The following is a 17883-nucleotide window of genomic DNA, read 5'->3' on the forward strand; positions in this document are numbered from 1 at the left end:
ACGAGTAATGACAAAAACAAAAGCGGCATCACTGTCAGGCCAACCAATGAAAGAGGTCTTCTGAACGGGTGAATGACGAATGTCAACACAAAGCGTGTAGTAGACGGTGTAATAATAGAAGAAAAAGTGCAAAAATCCCAGTTCAATGCAATAGTGAACAGAAGTAGTGTGAAAATCATTTGAAAATTTATTCAAAAACACTTTCGAATTTATTGAAAGAACATATTTGCAAAGCCTAGCTACAACAAACAAAATAAGCACAGTTAAGAGTAACGTATTTACAAAAATATTAGTTGTGATAAGCGATCGCGCGTTTTTGTGTATTTGGTGCGTTTTTGTTTTTTCGGGCAAAGTTTTAGAATATACGTTCTCTGCTTATGCCATTGCGATTGTATTTCATTTACTACGTGATGTTTAATATGTGCAAAGTGATTGATTAAAACCTAAGGAATATATTTACTGACACTCAATTAAGTTCGAGTGACCGTATTTTGTGGCGATTGGGCTAACCGTTGGCCACGGATATAGTGACATTCTCGTGGTTCACTCGTCTAAGTTATAATAGTCGCATATTAAACTACTATGTTGTTGACAAAACTTTATTAAGCCCGCTATATACTAGATTTAAAAGCAAAATTGTGAAAAGTTTAAATATTAAATTGCAACTAAACCTCTGAAATGGATTCAAGCACAAATATTGGTGAGTAGGTTGTTCTATTATATCTTCTACCATTTTCGCATTTCAAATTGAATTTTCAATTTAGCTGCTAGTTGGTTAAGCAACACATGCATTAAAAAATATAATTTGAATTTGAAATCAAATGTGTAGTAACAAATATATTTATGATAAGTTAGTATTATATTGTTGCATAGCACCAATGGATATGGTTTCGTTAAATTCTTATGGCTTTTAACCTACTTAAAGAAATTTTGGAATTGCTGACCAGCTAAAATTGGGGTGGTCGTCAAGCAGTTCTGTCAGCCACAGCTATTTAAGAAAATGTGTATATCTGTAATAATAGTCATGTATATTGTGGTAGTAATATTCTCATTTTAGTTGCATATATAGTTATAGATTTATTAGTACATAGTTAATATTGGCCATGTTATCAATCTTTGGGAATACTTTAACGTCATTGTATAGTAGATGGGCGACAATGCCTCCAAAATCAGAATTTCCCATTCATGGGACATTTTTGAATGAGTGCTGCCAGATAATTTATTTCTAAATATTTCTGATAAAATTGAGTTGTCGCATTTTTTATAACTTAGGTTCTAAGCGATTATAAGACGTGAACATGATTTAGAAATTTTATCGGAAACTCATAAAAAATTACGTGTTTGTTATTATAATCATAATTAAAAAAAAAACAGAATGCTGAAAACAGTTTAATGACGCCTTATATATTTGTTTTTACAACCAGGGTTTGGATTAATGTTTTCAAAATTAAAGCAGTTTAAAATTTTCAATATGTTAATGCTAGAATATTTATTAAATGGCGTTAGGGTCTCTTTTTCTTATTGGGTTAGGCGTTATTATTCAATACTGTCATACAGATGGCGCAGTAAAAATTCTTATTTGACATTTGCCTCTGGTCGGCCGATTTGGGGTTAGTTTTACGCAATTGACTTTTACACGGGTTATTAGCGGCGTGAAATACTTTTCTTATTTTATTGCAATATCAAAGAAAAACCTTGTGTAAGTCAAAAAAACGTAATTTGATTAAATCATGGAATGTATAAACAAATATATTTTTACAGTTAGTACTTTGAAGTATAATCAGCTAAGCAATGTCTGCTTTTGTTGCCGTACGTCAATCCACTGCCTTGAGTTTTGCACTCGCTACTGTGGGTCGTTCTAATGCCACCCGCCGAGCTTTGAGCACTGGACGTTTCATACGTTGCACGAGAGGATCAGCAGTAGCACTTTTGCATTGCCCACAACGTTTACCTTCGCTTGGTGCTGCCAGTCCAACTTTCCAACACTACGTACGTACATATGCCAACGAGAAAAGAGTATTCGAACGTACCAAACCACATTGTAATGTCGGTACAATTGGCCATGTTGATCACGGAAAAACTACCTTGACCGCGGCAATCACCACAGTATTGGCAGATAAAGAATTGGCTGAAAGCAAAAAATACAATGAAATTGATAATGCACCAGAGGAAAAGGCACGCGGTATAACTATTAATGTGGCGCATGTTGAATATCAGACAGAGTCGCGGCATTACGGTCACACCGATTGTCCCGGACATGCTGATTACATTAAAAATATGATTACTGGTACAGCACAGATGGATGGTGCTATACTTGTAGTTGCTGCCACTGATGGTGCTATGCCACAGACTCGTGAGCATTTATTATTGGCTAAGCAAATCGGCATCAACCATATTGTAGTATTTATCAATAAAGTTGATGCTGCCGATCAAGAAATGGTAGATTTGGTCGAAATGGAAATTCGTGAACTAATGACTGAGATGGGTTATGATGGTGATAATGTGCCAGTTGTAAAAGGTTCAGCATTGTGTGCTTTAGAAGGACGCAATCCGGAAATTGGCGCTGAAGCCATTATGCAGTTGTTAAAAGAAGTTGACAACTTTATTCCAACGCCAGCTCGTGAATTGGATAAACCTTTCTTGTTGCCAGTTGAAAACGTTTATTCGATACCCGGTCGTGGTACAGTCGTTACCGGACGTCTGGAACGTGGTGTAGTTAAAAAAGGCAATGACTGTGAATTTGTTGGTTACAACAAAGTTATTAAATCGACAGTAACTGGAGTAGAAATGTTCCATCAAATACTTGATGAAGCACAGGCTGGTGATCAATTGGGCGCGCTGGTACGTGGTGTAAAGCGTGACGATATCAAGCGCGGTATGGTTATGTGCAAGCCGGGTTCAGTTAAAGCGCTAGATCAACTAGAAGCTCAAGTGTATATTTTAGCAAAAGAAGAAGGTGGTCGTCACAAACCATTCATGTCCTTCATTCAATTACAAATGTTTTCGCGTACATGGGATTGTGCCGTGCAAGTGCAGATACCCGATAAAGAGATGGTGATGCCTGGTGAGGACACTAAATTGATTTTACGTCTGATTCGTCCCATGGTTTTGGAACAAGGACAGCGCTTCACTCTGCGTGATGGAAATTTAACGCTCGGCACTGGTGTTGTAACAAAAGTACTGCCGCCACTTAGTGAAAATGAACGTTTGTCATTGACGGAGGGCAAGAAGGCGCGTGAGAAGAAGGAGGCTGGCAAGAAATAAACTTTTTTAAATGAAAATGTTTTCTAATTATATTTAGTTTTACATATGATTACTATAACTGAAAGAGAAACGAATTGATATACAGAAAGTTGTAACTTTTCATCTTTTAATAAAATATGAAAGTATAAGCATTATAATTCCATGCATCCAGTTGATTGTTGAATAAAAATCGGAATAAATTAAGAATTGGTTTTTAAATGTTTTTTTCTGGGATTTAGGTTCTATTTTTAAATTAGATAAGTTGGTTTAATTTTTATTACTTTTATAATTAACAAAATACCTTCACAGAATTTGGCATAAAATATTATCCAAAGCAATGCTACAAGATCCGAGGCAATTTTTCAGATCGGACTCTTTAGCATAAAGCTGACATACAAACTGAGTGATCAAAATCAAATTCTGCTATGGAAACTTATTTTTTGTTTTTGTGAGAGCATTTTCTATTGTTTTTAAGTATGTGGACTTGATGCATTCATATTCCATATCCATTTGTGTGTAATGATATGGTATATACATATGTACATACATATATTAACTATTTTTACCAATATTTGTCTATCGATAGTTCTAAGCACACAAGATTATGAAAATTTATAGATTCCATCATACCTACTCTCATTTACTTTACCTCTCAGATACCCTTAATGATACTGCGCCTATGCCGGAATTGAGTTTTGAAGATCTATTGGACGATTCACCAGTGAAGAAAGCCATCGGTATAGGTGATGATCCTCTTGAGATCGAGGAAGAGCTCAGCTCCATAAAAAGTGATACATTGAATACGCCAGGACCCAAGAAACCACCACACCACACGCAATCAATATCGACACCCATATCTACAACAACAACAACAAATTCAGCTACGAAAATCGCAACCGACAGTGCTACTAAAGCGGCAACAGCGCCAATTGTATTGAATAGCAGAAATATTTTACCAAAATCGGTAACGACCGGCAGTCAACTGGTGAAAATTTCCCCTAAAATCATAGCCGCAGGCACAACAACACTCATTAAGAGTCCTTCAACATTGATGGGACCTGTTACTGGTAATACTACTACCGCTACAACCGGAAAAAGGACTATAAAGACACCAAATCGTCAAATAGTTTATATACAGAAGAAGGCAACCGGCACGTCGGTTGGAGGAGGTTCAGTTATAACTACTGCAGCTAACAACACAACGTCTGGAGTTTCAACTACTGCGACAGCTAACAGCAATAAAACCGTTGCTTTCAAACTGTTGCGTACATCCGCTGGCGGTTTGGTGCCAATTAAAAGCACTGCAACCATGGTAACAGCTGCCACAGGATCAACCACCTCAACAAGCTCAACTGATGCAGAAATTAAGAGTACGCTAACATTTACGCCAACTATTACAAAGCAATTAGTACAAGGAGCAGCCGGCGCTAAACGTGTCATATCCACTGCAGGCGGACAGGTTGTCATCAAAGCCTCACCAACCGCAACAGCAACTGTGGCGGCAACCACCAATGCGTTATCAATGAGCAGGCCAACAACAGCAACGACAACAGCAGCAAGCACAACAACTTATCGTTTACAAACGAGCGCTGGCGGTACAAGTAACAGTGATGCATCCAATCCAACTAGTGCCAGCAAAGGCTCACTAACGTCTGGGCATAAAATAATCTTACAATCCGCCAATGGCAAGCAAATCTTAGTTTCCAACCAACAATTAGTCAAATTGTCGCCGAAGCCACTCTCACTTAGTGCCACCACAAACACAACAGTATCAGCTTCAAGTAACAGTACGGTCACTGGTGCGACTACAAGCAACACCAGCGCTACACGCCAACTGCAGACTATACAGCTACCTGGTAAACAAGTACAATACTTGCGTGTGTTGCCGAAGAGCAATGCTGACAATAGCGGCAATATAGTGTCATCTGCGACAACAACAACGAGTGGTGCCTCAGCAGTGAGCAGTACCCAAAGCAATAGTGCGGCAACCTCGACGTTCAGAATTTTGAATGCCAGCGGCGTGCCGTCCAAGTTCACCGTGGTGCGTCCTAGTCCAACGGGTTCCACGAAACTGATACTAACGCAGTCACCAAAGAAGGAGAGCGGTGTGCCGGTAACATTCTCGCCGATAACTTCAAAAGTGGTAAGTGGTTAAGTGCATACATATTTATTTGTATTGCCATATTTGCGAGCTTATTAATTTCATAATCTCTAATGTTCTTTTGCAGCAAAAGACCATCGTGACAGTGCCGAATTTACGTGCTTTAGGTGATAGTCAACGCACTCAAAGTGCCACCTCCACCACCAACAGCTCCTCGTCCAATATCATATCATCTACAACTGCGCAGTTAATCAATACCAACGCCGGTCAATCGTTGATCAAAAGTAATGCTAATTCGAATAACGCTACTTCTGGCACCACCACGCTAATACGTAAACATAAAATCTCCGAAATCAATTCAGAGCTCAAGCGCATAACCACGATGACAGCTGCCGCTGAGGTGGAGGATGACAGTGTAGATATGGATGCACCGCCTGAGGCGAAAAGACTAGCAACCGGCAGTCATATATTTATGTTGCCCCATTCAATGTTACGCACCACAGTTAGTGGACAAGTGCGCCAGGTTACATTGCAGTCGAATGCTGGCATAGCTGGAGAGGGTAAAAACGTTGGTGGTCAATCGCCAACGCGAAAAATACCCCAACAACAAATGCAAAGTATACTCAAGAGCAATAATAATTTTGTGTTATCCGAGCCTTCTGGGCAGAAATCATTATTAATTAATGGCAAGTCACAGGCCATGATTGTGCAGCAACAACATAAAACATTGCAACTAAAGCGGCAATATCAGCAACAACAGCAACAGCAACAACAACAAAAATTGATACAACAAAAGAAACTGGAGCAATTGGAACAAAAGAGTGAAAACACAAAATTACCAATATTGACGAGAAGCGGTGCAGCAGCCAACAACAGCGCCACCAATAGCAACAGCAATCATAATCCTAATAGCGCGCTATTGAATTTTAAAATCAAATTGGAGCCTCCGGAAGAGAAACAAGACGGCAGTCCAGTAGATTTGTTGCCGGATGCGGCGAATGGCGGTATACGACGAAAACATTGCAACTGCAGCAAATCACAATGCTTGAAATTGTATTGCGACTGTTTTGCCAACGGTGAATTCTGTCAGGATTGTACGTGCAAAGATTGCTTCAATAATCTACAGTATGAAGATCAACGGCAACGGGCAATCAAAAATTGTCTGGAGCGAAATCCCAGCGCATTCAAGTGAGTACATAATATTTTTTTTTATTTTTTTTAATAAAGTGATTTAATTTCTCCTGCATTTTCCTTCCCACATATACATACATATGTATATACGTTAACATTTTTGAATGCTCATGATAACCTAAAAAATCCATTCACCCAGTTGTGCCATTACTTTATTTCGTACTGTACACATTATTATTTATTTTTGAAACCTACAAAAATAAAAAAAAAAACTAGAATATATGTACATATGTATAACGATAAATTACATTAGAAGTTAACAGATTCAAGTCAATAATAACAAATTAAACAATTCAAAGAAAAACATATTTGCTTATAACTCAGTAATTAAAAATAAGGTAAAATAAAAAAATTGAAATATAAAATGCCAGAAACAATACACAGTTGCACCACTGCTTTCAATCCCCGTTAATGTTGTCTCCCACTCATTCTGTTTCCCATAACCCCTTTCTTGACACCATAATAAATATAATTTTTGTTACAAAAAACTAAAAATAATCGATAATAAAAAAATTAAAGCCATATAATGACATTAAAAATTATAATTTTGTTAAAAAGTACAGTTATATTCCTACTCTACATATAATATTGCCTATACTATCCTATTAATGTTGTTTCAACCTTTATCAAATTTTTGTCATACATAACCTCAAAAGTTCATCATCGCGTGTGGAATTTTTTTGGTTTTAAGATAATAAATTTTAAGAACAATTTAATTTTTCTTCTAGCAATAAAAATAACTTAAAATAATAAAAATTAAATGACAGAAAAAATATTTTATTTTTTTGAGTACAGTTACACAAATTCTTTGCATGCCTTTTAATATTGTCTCGTCCTTTTCCCCTAACACCTTTCTTAACATCTTCATTTGTATTTAACATAATCAGGCGTGATATTTTTTGTTGTTGTCTACTGTGTTTATTGTGCATACTTGTTTGAATTAAAATTTTTGAAATTGTGTTGCTATCAAGTAGGCGCTGCTAAGTTCGAATGCGCATAAAGAAAGGATAGAAAAGCGCAGCGTGATAATTGTTTTTCGTTTTAATTTTGCTTGCTTTGGTTGTGGTGAAAAAATCATTTCATAATTTATGCATCAACGCTTGTGTTAAATATTTATACGCCACGTAATCACATACATTGTACATAATTCAACGAAATACCAATTTTAACGTATTCTCAGACCAAAAATAACCACCTCACGCGAACAAGGCGACATGCGTCACAACAAAGGCTGCAACTGCAAACGCTCCGGCTGTCTGAAGAACTATTGCGAATGTTATGAGGCGAAAATACCCTGTTCGTCCAACTGCAAATGCGTCGGTAAGTTTTTAAGACACAATATTTAACGCTAACTTGTTTACATTGGTTGTGCACTCAAAAATTACAATTATAATACGCTTATAGGTTGTCGAAATATCGAAGAACGTCCCGATTTGGACATGGATCCGATAGATCCGAAACTTTTAGCAACCATTGCGAGTGTGTCCCTACCAGCGGGCAGTCAGAAACGCACCTACGACAAAACCAACACCAAAACATCTAGTCTTGGCAATGATAAATTCTATAAAGACACTGCTAAAGCTTTAGGTATGGGCAACGATTTGTTAGCGGGACTTGCTGGCGGTAGCAACAGCATTGCTGGCGGCAGTACTTGTAGTGGCAGCAATGCCACTACTGGCGTTGCTGGTACAGCGTCCGAGAAGCAACAATGCAATTTTATTACACAAGAAGTGGTGGATGCCACCATACAATGCATGATTTCGCAGGCGGATGAATGCGAAAAGAATGGCTTACCCGCATATCAAACCGAAAAGATGGTTATGGAGGAGATGGGACGTTGTTTGGTGGAAATAATAGATTTCTCTATACGCAACACTGATACCAGCTTTACGCAAGACTAAGCAGGCGTCTGGACTTTACCGTTAAATTGTTAATATTCGCAGATATGCAAATTTGTTTGGGAACATAGCGTGTAGTTGTAGCGGCTACTTAGCTTTCTTAATACTATCAAGAAACATAACAAAAACACATATTTGTATAATAAAAAAAATATAAACAAACATTTATGCATAAAATTGTTGAAATAAAGTCGTAACAACCAGTAGCTGCTTTGAATCTTGCTTTGTAAATAGTGAATAAAACGCCGTTTTCTTCGTTTTTCAAAACCTTCTACTAACCTAACGCATATGCTAAGCGACAAGTAGTGTTTAGCGGGATTGTTCATTAACAATTTTAGTACATTTATAAATAGCAAAAAGGTACTTAGCATAAGCGATAAATCTTTCGGGTAGCGCATACGGCTCGTGCATGGCGCGTGCATGTTTCATTTAGCATTACTTACGCGTATATTCGATCTTCGAGTATTTTCGATATGGTGGTTAAGAAAATAATGTTTTTCTTTATTTATTTTGCATTAAGTTATAAAGTTTCCCCCACTTTTTGCGCTTACACATTTTTTTGTTTTATTTTCGCATGAGTTCTCGGCTTTTTTGAAAAGCTACAAACAATTTTTCTTCTTCTTGCTTTTTTTAAATTAATTTTAATTGTATTTTTATTTATTCTTAAGTTTAACTTATAACGCTAATATATATCTTTTACAACGTTTATTATTAAAATTGTTGTTACGTTTTACTAATGAAAAAACGAAGAAAGCAAATGTTAGGCGTTCTTTTTTATGAGTAATGCGCGCATACATATATATTTTTTACATATATATTTGTTTATATTTAGTTTACACACCTACCATCTATACGATTAAAAAGCACCATTAACACCAAAAGTTACTGTAAGAAAGATTTATAAATATGTATGTACATATGTATATACATACATATACATATGCATAGTAAATGAAACAAAAAAAAAAAACACAGCTTTTATGTAACAAATTCAAAATTTGACGTCTCCTCCAAAGGTAAATAATGTAAGTTCAAGACGCAAATGTAGTTATATTAGCTTTTAAGTACTACAATTGTATAACTTGACCCATTGTAAATAAAGGCTAACAAATTTGAAAAATATAATAATAAACATATTTGATTATATACCAGTTATTTAGAAATCCTATAAAGTATGTATATACATATAAATACGCGTGACGAACTGAGTCGATTGTAATAGGACTGCGTTGATTTAAAAAAAAAAAATGTTAGAAGCAATCTTTACAATTCTTTAAAAACTTTCAAAATAGGCTCCTTCTGCGTCGATGCAGCGCTGCCAGCGCGATTTCCAAGCATTGAAGGAATCACGGAATGCATTCTCCGGAATGCAATGTCTTGTCGGACCCGATTGACCCTTCGTTTGAGACTTTTGAGGACTTTTTTTTATAAATTTAACGTCTAGGCAATTAAACGAATACTTAATCGACGGTTTGAGTTCAAAACTTTGCGCACACGGGTCACATTGTCGGTGTTTGTTGAAATCGCACGTCTTCATTAGCGACGTCTTCCCGGCCCTACCAAAATGCCTGGTGCCACCGAAACACACCACTTCTTGTTAAAGCAACATGTGAGTAAGCATGCTGACCATATCAAACGCCTCTGTCGCAGATTTACCGAGTTTCACACAGAATTTAATCGCGTATCTCTGCTCTAACGATTGCTGCATTTTCGACTTCGACCACTCACAGAAACACCACGCTCGAAAATGTTTGTCCTGACTTTCCAGGTGCTCCAGGTGCTGATCAGCCGCTCGTTCGTTAGCTAGGAACGCGGCGGAAAAAAATCAGCCCCATTACTTTCCGGACAAACCCTGTACAATCCCTTAAAAGATATCTCGACGAAATTTGGCATTTTTATATTTCAATACCACTTAGATATATAAATAAATGATGATTCCATCGGCACCTAAGGTATTTTGTGCCCTCTCCTAAGTCATAACGACTCACTTTGCCTCAGCATATTTATAGCATATTCATAAATTCCAATATACTGCTAAGTGCTACTGAGGCGATGTGATCCCTATTTGGAAACATGGTCTTTATCCAGTGTCTACAGACTACTGTGCCGATACCTCACCCTGCTCACTCCTTACATGCGGACCAGCTCCTTTATGGTATGGGGACCAACGCCAATAAAAGGTTCAGGTCCTACCATGTTGGTGGATGCTGTGAAGCGGACGAGCTCCTCAGCCAGTTCATTCCTACTATACCTTTATGACCGGGCGCCCAGATAAGGTGCACTTGGTTATGGTCTGATAGACTTTACAGTCGTTCTACGACAAGTAGCGATTTGATCTCGTACGCAGAGATCGCTTTAAGTGACGCTGGACTGTCGCTGAGTAAGACTATACGTACGTTGTGATAGTTGGTTTGCTGGTTTATCTCTACGCACCGACTTATAGCAAAGACTTCTGCTTGGAATATGCTTGGAAAACTTCCCATGGTCTTGCGACTCCTGCACCAATTCCCTCCGATGTGTTCGAGCCGTCGGTGTACCGCTTAATTGTACTATCTCTAAGCAATAGCTCAAGACCGGAATCATTCCATTCAGCCTTGCTGCTAAGGATCATCTTGAACTTCTTAATGAAGTTTACTCTTTTGGTAATGCTGTCCCTTGGGTGAAGAGCCAATGGTATTTCGGCACTTAAGTCCTTCATACGTTGGGATGAGATTAGCTTACCTCTTTCAAACACTTCTGTTGTCATTTGAAGCAGTGCTTTTTTTGGCTACCTGACCGATTACTAGGGGAAATGACATTAAATAAAAAGAAGTATACTTTTTAGTAGGTGTAGCTCGTTTATTCACCAACAACTTGAATTTATTTGTAACTGCAAGTTCTTCGCATCATTTTATAAATTACAATCATAATAATATATGTACCATATACCACATTGTTTTCAATACTGCATGTACTTAAATAGATATTTATGTAACTATGAATGTTTTTTTTTGTTTTCCTTCTCTTATACGTTACAAGTACCACTTATTTGTATTTATATTTATGTTTGTGTTTACATAGGGTAAATGTTGCAATTTAGTGTTGTTATTTATATTTTTTAATAACTTTTGTGTATAGTATGTAGTATGTACTTTGTTATGTAATTAATCTTACTTAGTTTACTCTACAAATACGACAAACTGGTTTCTCTCATAGTTATAAATAAATATAATATGCATGCATGTTTCTTGTTCTTTTCGCAGCTCTTTTTGCCACATAACTGCAAGCGTATATTATAATATATTTTTTATTTTTAAAAACTCACTTTTCAGTTGTAATATACAGATAATTATTTAAATTTTTATTTATTAATATTTTTTATTACCATACTTATTTGAAAACTGCAATTGTGTTACTTATTATTATTTTTTTTTCCATGTAGCAAATATTTTTTTCTAACTTTTGACTCTTATGCTCAACGCTAAACTTTTTGAGAACTCGTGTAATACGCATTTATATTTTTATATAATTTTTTTGATATAGTTTTTGCAAGCGAAAAATGCATTTCTGCATACTATGTAATATAAGTTTTTCTGGTATTTTGTTTATTTTTTTCAAAATTTATTTGTTTTTCTTTAAAATATGATTTTTTGTAGGTCACAAAGAGCTTTTAATAACTTTAGTATTTTTTTTTTTTTTTAATTTTTGTTTAACAATTTATGCCTTTCTAATACTCGTAAATACACTTGTAGTTTTTATAATTTTTTTTACATATGTATAAACATTTTTTTTGTATATATTTTTAAATATTTTTGAATATTTTTCGTCTTCTCACGCCCACACGCTGCCGTTAATCAAGCACAAAATCTGTGTTGCCACTTTTTTTATATTTTTTTTGCACGTATTTGCATATATGTATTGCTAGTTCAAATTATTTTACAATTTATATGCATCTTCACTACTATATAACTACTTGTCAAAGCATTAATTTAAGTTAGGTTATGTTGAATTTTAAATTTTATACAGTGTTTGACCCCATACCAGCTTTTTATTAGTTGCGTTAAGTAACATTTAATTTAAATTTTAGACAATTAATATTTAATATTTTTGCAGCAGTAAATATAGTGACATCAATTGATATTTTGGAAACAGTAGTTGTAAGACATTTATTGTTTTTTTTATTTAACGAATATGTGTATGTAGTTATTTAGAAAATTTATATATTTAGACACAATGACACAAAAACATGCGATTAATATTATATATTAATTTCTATGCATATTTATTTATACTTTTTCTATTAAAATATGTATTTATAAAATTTTTTAAATTAAATTTATTTATAAATATTTTTATAATTCTTAATATTTTCATCATTAAATTTTTTGATGCTTTTTTAATTATTTTTTTTTATTTTTTTAATTATTTTTTTTTATTTTTTTAATTATTTTTTTTTAGTATTTTTTAATTATTATTTAATTTTATTTTTTTTTGTAATTTGGTGTTTCATCTACACATTCTTGCCACTTGCACTTCAATTTTTTTGCAATTGTAAGCTTTTTTTGCTTACTATTTCTTTGTCGTGCCGCATTTTCCGCTTTTTTCCGTCAAATACATTTATTTTTTTAGGTTATGTCCATATGTAAATGTCGAAATTCAAAGCTGCAACTAGTATTTTTGCCAATATATTGTCTAACTCACACAAAAAGTATGCGTAAACGGTACATTAAACCGTTATATGTATTACTTTCAAAAAAGACTAACTTTTGCATATAAGATGTGATAAATTCTATGTTAAATATATTAATTTTCACAATTTTAGTTTTTTTATAATAAATGTAAGCTTGATTTTGCATTTCTTTGAAATATTTCCCTTATATAACTTGTAATATATATTTTTAGTATTTTTTCTTTGCATGTAAGCTGTACTTCTCATATGCTTTATGTATATTGGATAACTGTACTACTGCATTACCCTGTACAAAGCTTTTGATTTCGAATTTTGCAACCATAAATTTGAATTTGAGTGTGAATTGCAAATATTATTGTTAATAATAATTTTTTGTTTTTTATATACTCGTATTTACTGTGTAAACTCTTACTTTGCATAGTTTTGTGTGTCATTTTTTGTTTTTCTGCTTTTCAAATTTAAATTTGTATTCCTGCTAACAACTGTTACATTTCCGTTTTGTATAATCAATAAATTGATTGCATCTGGCAATTCTTAGCTGCTTGAAAATTTATATAGCGGTTCGTAGCAGTTTGCTGCAACAAGCATGGATCGTAGGTTTTTCTAAGTGTTTGCGGTTATTCATTTTCGTTTATATATTTTTCACACATGAAAATCTCAATGGTACAATAATACATTGAAAAAACAAAAAAACACTTCACACACATCTAACTATTTACTACATATTCAATCGCCAAGCATTTCAGCTATGCTTTATGTACATTGCAATTTTTCTCAAATTCGTATAACTGCGTGTATGCTTGTGATTGACTACATAATGTTTGCTTTTTAACTTTCCAACGCTGACGCCGTGTTTGCACAACGTGCCTAATTTATACAGTGCAATTATTTTTTTAAATTATATTTTTTTTTTCAAAATTCCCTAACATTACTTTCCAGTATGCATATACACACTTATATTTGATTTTATTCAGTTAAACATATTTTTAAGGTATATTGCAATATTTTGACAGCTTTTAAGCGCACATACATATTGTTAACGGTAAACGTCTTAACTATACATTTATTGCATTTAATACGCATTTGGTTTGCAAGAAACAGCTTAAACTCTTTGCCTTATCTACAAATAACCAACATATTTTTATTATTAAACAGTTTTAGTTTAAATGTGCGCAAAAATTGTTTAACGGTTTCAAGTAAATATACTTTGTTGGTGTGCTGAAACAATTATTGAAAAATTGTAAATACAAGTTTGTGAGAAAAAAAATAAAAAAATAATAAAAAAATATTTTTTTATTTTAAAATAATTTTTTTTTTTTAATTTAAAATAATTTTTTTTTAATCTTTTTAACAATCAATTATTATTTTATCGAATTTTTGAACATATTTTTTACTGAAAAACTTATTTTTTTTATTAATTTTTTTTAAATGAAATGATTTTTTAAAAACAATTTCAATTATTTCTATATAACAAAACTATTTTTTGCTTAATTTCTATATGCTTTTTAAATAAAAGGTATGTTTATGTTAACAGTAAACTTTTATTGTATGAAATGATTTAAAAATAATTTTACATTTCAATATTACAAAAACATTTATTTTTTGCAATTGTATTTTTGTTAACCAAAACTTATTTATTCAATCTTTTTTTGGAACGGTCTAAAACAAATTCCTAATTGTAAAAGAGGCAGAAAAATAATAAAAATATTACAAAATAAATAACATTAAAAAAATATTTTTTTTTGTTATTAATTTCTATATATGTATATTTTTTTAATTAAAAGAGTATATTTTTGTTAACAAACTAATTTAATGAATTTTTTTTTAATAATCTATGTTTTTAAATTAGTACAATATATTTTTGAATAATAGTATTTTTTCTGTTCAATATTTTTAAAATGTTTATTTAAAAAAAAGTTAATTTTTGTTAAACAAAAATTTAATGCAATGTCTAAAATGTTTTTGAAAACGGTTTTAAAGGTTACGAAAAAATTGAAATTAGAGTTTAATCTGCCTTAACTGAATTCGCAAAAATACAATCTGAATAACACATAATGGTATACTCAGCTAACCTACATTTTTCGTGGTGAATTTTTATGAAATTTACCATAAATTATCGGCAAGCAGATTATAATTTTTATATGTAACTAGTACATATATAACTAATAAGCATTTTTTTCTATAATATCAAAAGCATAATGAAAGAAATACAAAATAAAATCAAAAATAATAAATTTAAGTTATTTTCACTTGCAATTTTTTAATAATTACTTCAGCTCACTTAATAAAATTCGGTTTTACATTCTTTTTTGTAGAACAACGCGTAGAAAGACTTGCAGCCATTCAAGCCTTTCGCGATACACACTAATTATGGGCCAAATGCCTTTAAAATAACAAAAAAATATTTTTTTACAGTTTTTTTTAGTGATTTTTTAGGAACCCAGTTCAACTTAAATAATATTTTTGCTAATGAATATACATACATATATATTATATAGAATGTTTTTTCGGAATTTTCGAAACTGGCTTGCTATATTTTCGGCCAGTGCAAGAGCGCCATGACAAATATGCTGCCCTTGTCACAAATATTTCGTTAATTCAAACTGAGTTCCTTCTCATCATATCACCTATTTCCTGAACAAACAATTATTACAATTTGTGCGCACAAAATATTTAAGTATGTATAGGTAAAAATAAATACGTAATTTATAGTGCGTATGTAGTTGGAGAGTATTTATAGTATGTAAGATTTTTTCTGCTAAAGCTCATAACACTTTCTACTACTATTCTACTACTTTTTTAATATATATATATATATTTTAATGTGAATATTGAATATAGCTGAATTTTAATAATTATAAATACATTAAATATTTAGTTTGCTTGCGTAAAATATTGTTTGCTACTTTATCATACTTTTTATATGCTACGAATTCCCTTTTTTGTGTCAGATAACTTGTGTGCTGTTCGCTAATTTTTACAAATATATTTGCTATATATCTTATATTACATAATAGTGCGTTAATGCAGAGATATACATATACTACATAGAAGAAACGTTTGCTTTACTCAATTTACATTATAATGACGAGTCTGTGAAGCTTTCAAATAGTTTGTGTTAAAATTGCGGTCAGAAATGTCAAAATAGCAATTAAACTGTACGGCTAAACTAGTGCTAATGCACCAGCGTTGATACTCGTAGTACAAATTTTGCTTGTAGAAAATTGTGCTTTTAAGCTTTTCGAGCATAATTTAGAAGCTACTTAATTTTGGAGTTATGCTAAAATTGCAACCATGGGTCAATTCATTGCATTTCTGACATATTTCCATTTAAGTGAATGTTGGTGGAAAGTTGGTTTTTTGCTGTTTCATGAATTGCTTGAACAGAAAATTTGTATAAAAATTTCACTTTCAAAACACGCAGTTTGCATTGAAAATTGATTTCATTTTGATATCCTTGCTAATCAAAAATCTCTCCATTTTTTCAAATATTATGAATTAGTTAATATATTTTGTTTCAAAATTATTGTGGGAGAAAAGCATTGCAGCGCTTGAAATTTTCAAAAACCATTTAGCCTTAAAGGTAATTTAAGCAAAACCACCGAAAAGTGCTTCCAAAGACCATGTGTGGTACAAGTAAGCTTTGTTATACACTAATCGCGTTAATTGCTGAGAGGATTTTGTGTCAAACGACTTTAATCTTTTAAAGCTTTGCTTGCCTTAAAAACAAAAAACTTCAGTTTCTCTAAAATACAACAAAAGGCAATGTATGCTTTCGGAACTTTGCCAAAACTGAAGATTCGAAACTACGCAATTTGTGATTTTAGATTTTCACAAAATTATGTGGCTTATAATTTCGTTTAAGCTAAGCCATAAGCTTTCAACTATTAAAGCTGTTTTTTGTAAACTTCATAATTTGTTTTGGAGCTTAGTTTAGATTTCAGCAATAACATCGTGATTTCATCCAGTAATTCAACTGCCGAAAATACGTGGACAAGTTTTTATAAATGGCTGGCATAGTTAGTATGTGAACCTTGAGCTTTTAGGTTTTGGTAATTCCTTAACCATTTAAGCTTTTTAGTTTAGTAGTAAACAGTTTTTTAACCTTTAAATATTTTTCTAGTATTTACTCACAACGCACGTAGTAAATATTTTTTTGTTATTTTTTTAACTGCAGAAATCTTAAAGAGAATAAATGAGAAAAAAGTTTTAAGAAAGTGAGACTTGGAAGTTTAATGCTCTTTTTTAAACTGTTTTGTTGATTAAATACCTATAGCTTCTTTAAGCTTCTTGAGGCGTCAAAAGATTTCACGGAGCTTTTTAAAACTGTTTTGTAGATTTAACTTGCTATAGCTTCTTTAACTCATGCATAATTTTTAAAAAAAAAATTTTTAAAATTTTTAATTTCTCAAATGTTTTTCAAAATTTCAATGCTTCATACATGTTGTAAACTTTTTAGAATTTTGTTTTGGGGTTTAAGCATGATTCAATTATATAAGGTTGTGTCTATACGTGTTTCCTCTTACGAAAAAGTGTTTTAATCCTTAATCTTAAAATCAGCTGTTTTTTGTTTTTCTCATGAATTTTCGGTTTACATTTGGACGATTTTGTGTGATTTACAATCGCTCGTATTCAGTTATCACTCAAAAAACGCATTTTCATTGATACAAATCTTTGAAAAATCAATTTTTTAATCACGAAAATAAAACAATAAAAAGCAAAACAGCTGATTTTGACTTTACGGATTCAAACATTTTTGACAGATTTTTGTTTTTGGGCTA

General features: G+C 32.7%; 3 protein-coding genes across 3 annotated transcripts in view; 2 read left to right on the forward strand and 1 right to left on the reverse strand.

Moving 5' to 3' along the window:
* Positions 1-17883, reverse strand: part of LOC126757400 (C3 and PZP-like alpha-2-macroglobulin domain-containing protein 8) — a 185511-nt gene that overhangs the window by 131510 nt on the left and 36118 nt on the right. The gene's annotated exons all lie outside the window — the stretch shown is intronic.
* LOC126757383 (protein lin-54 homolog) lies at positions 74-8639 on the forward strand. The gene is made up of 5 exons (XM_050471248.1): positions 74-700; positions 3900-5386; positions 5472-6532; positions 7716-7855; positions 7940-8639. Exons 1-5 carry the CDS (start codon positions 679-681, stop codon positions 8434-8436), a joined length of 3207 nt encoding a protein of 1068 aa, XP_050327205.1. The 5' UTR covers positions 74-678; the 3' UTR covers positions 8437-8639.
* On the forward strand, positions 1582-3450 carry LOC126757394 (elongation factor Tu, mitochondrial). Its single transcript, XM_050471281.1, has 2 exons — positions 1582-1699; positions 1762-3450. Exon 2 carries the CDS (start codon positions 1792-1794, stop codon positions 3262-3264), a length of 1473 nt encoding a protein of 490 aa, XP_050327238.1. The 5' UTR covers positions 1582-1699; positions 1762-1791; the 3' UTR covers positions 3265-3450.

This window comes from Bactrocera neohumeralis, chromosome 4 (assembly GCF_024586455.1).
Source record: "Bactrocera neohumeralis isolate Rockhampton chromosome 4, APGP_CSIRO_Bneo_wtdbg2-racon-allhic-juicebox.fasta_v2, whole genome shotgun sequence".
NCBI classification, from domain to species: Eukaryota; Metazoa; Arthropoda; class Insecta; order Diptera; family Tephritidae; genus Bactrocera; species Bactrocera neohumeralis.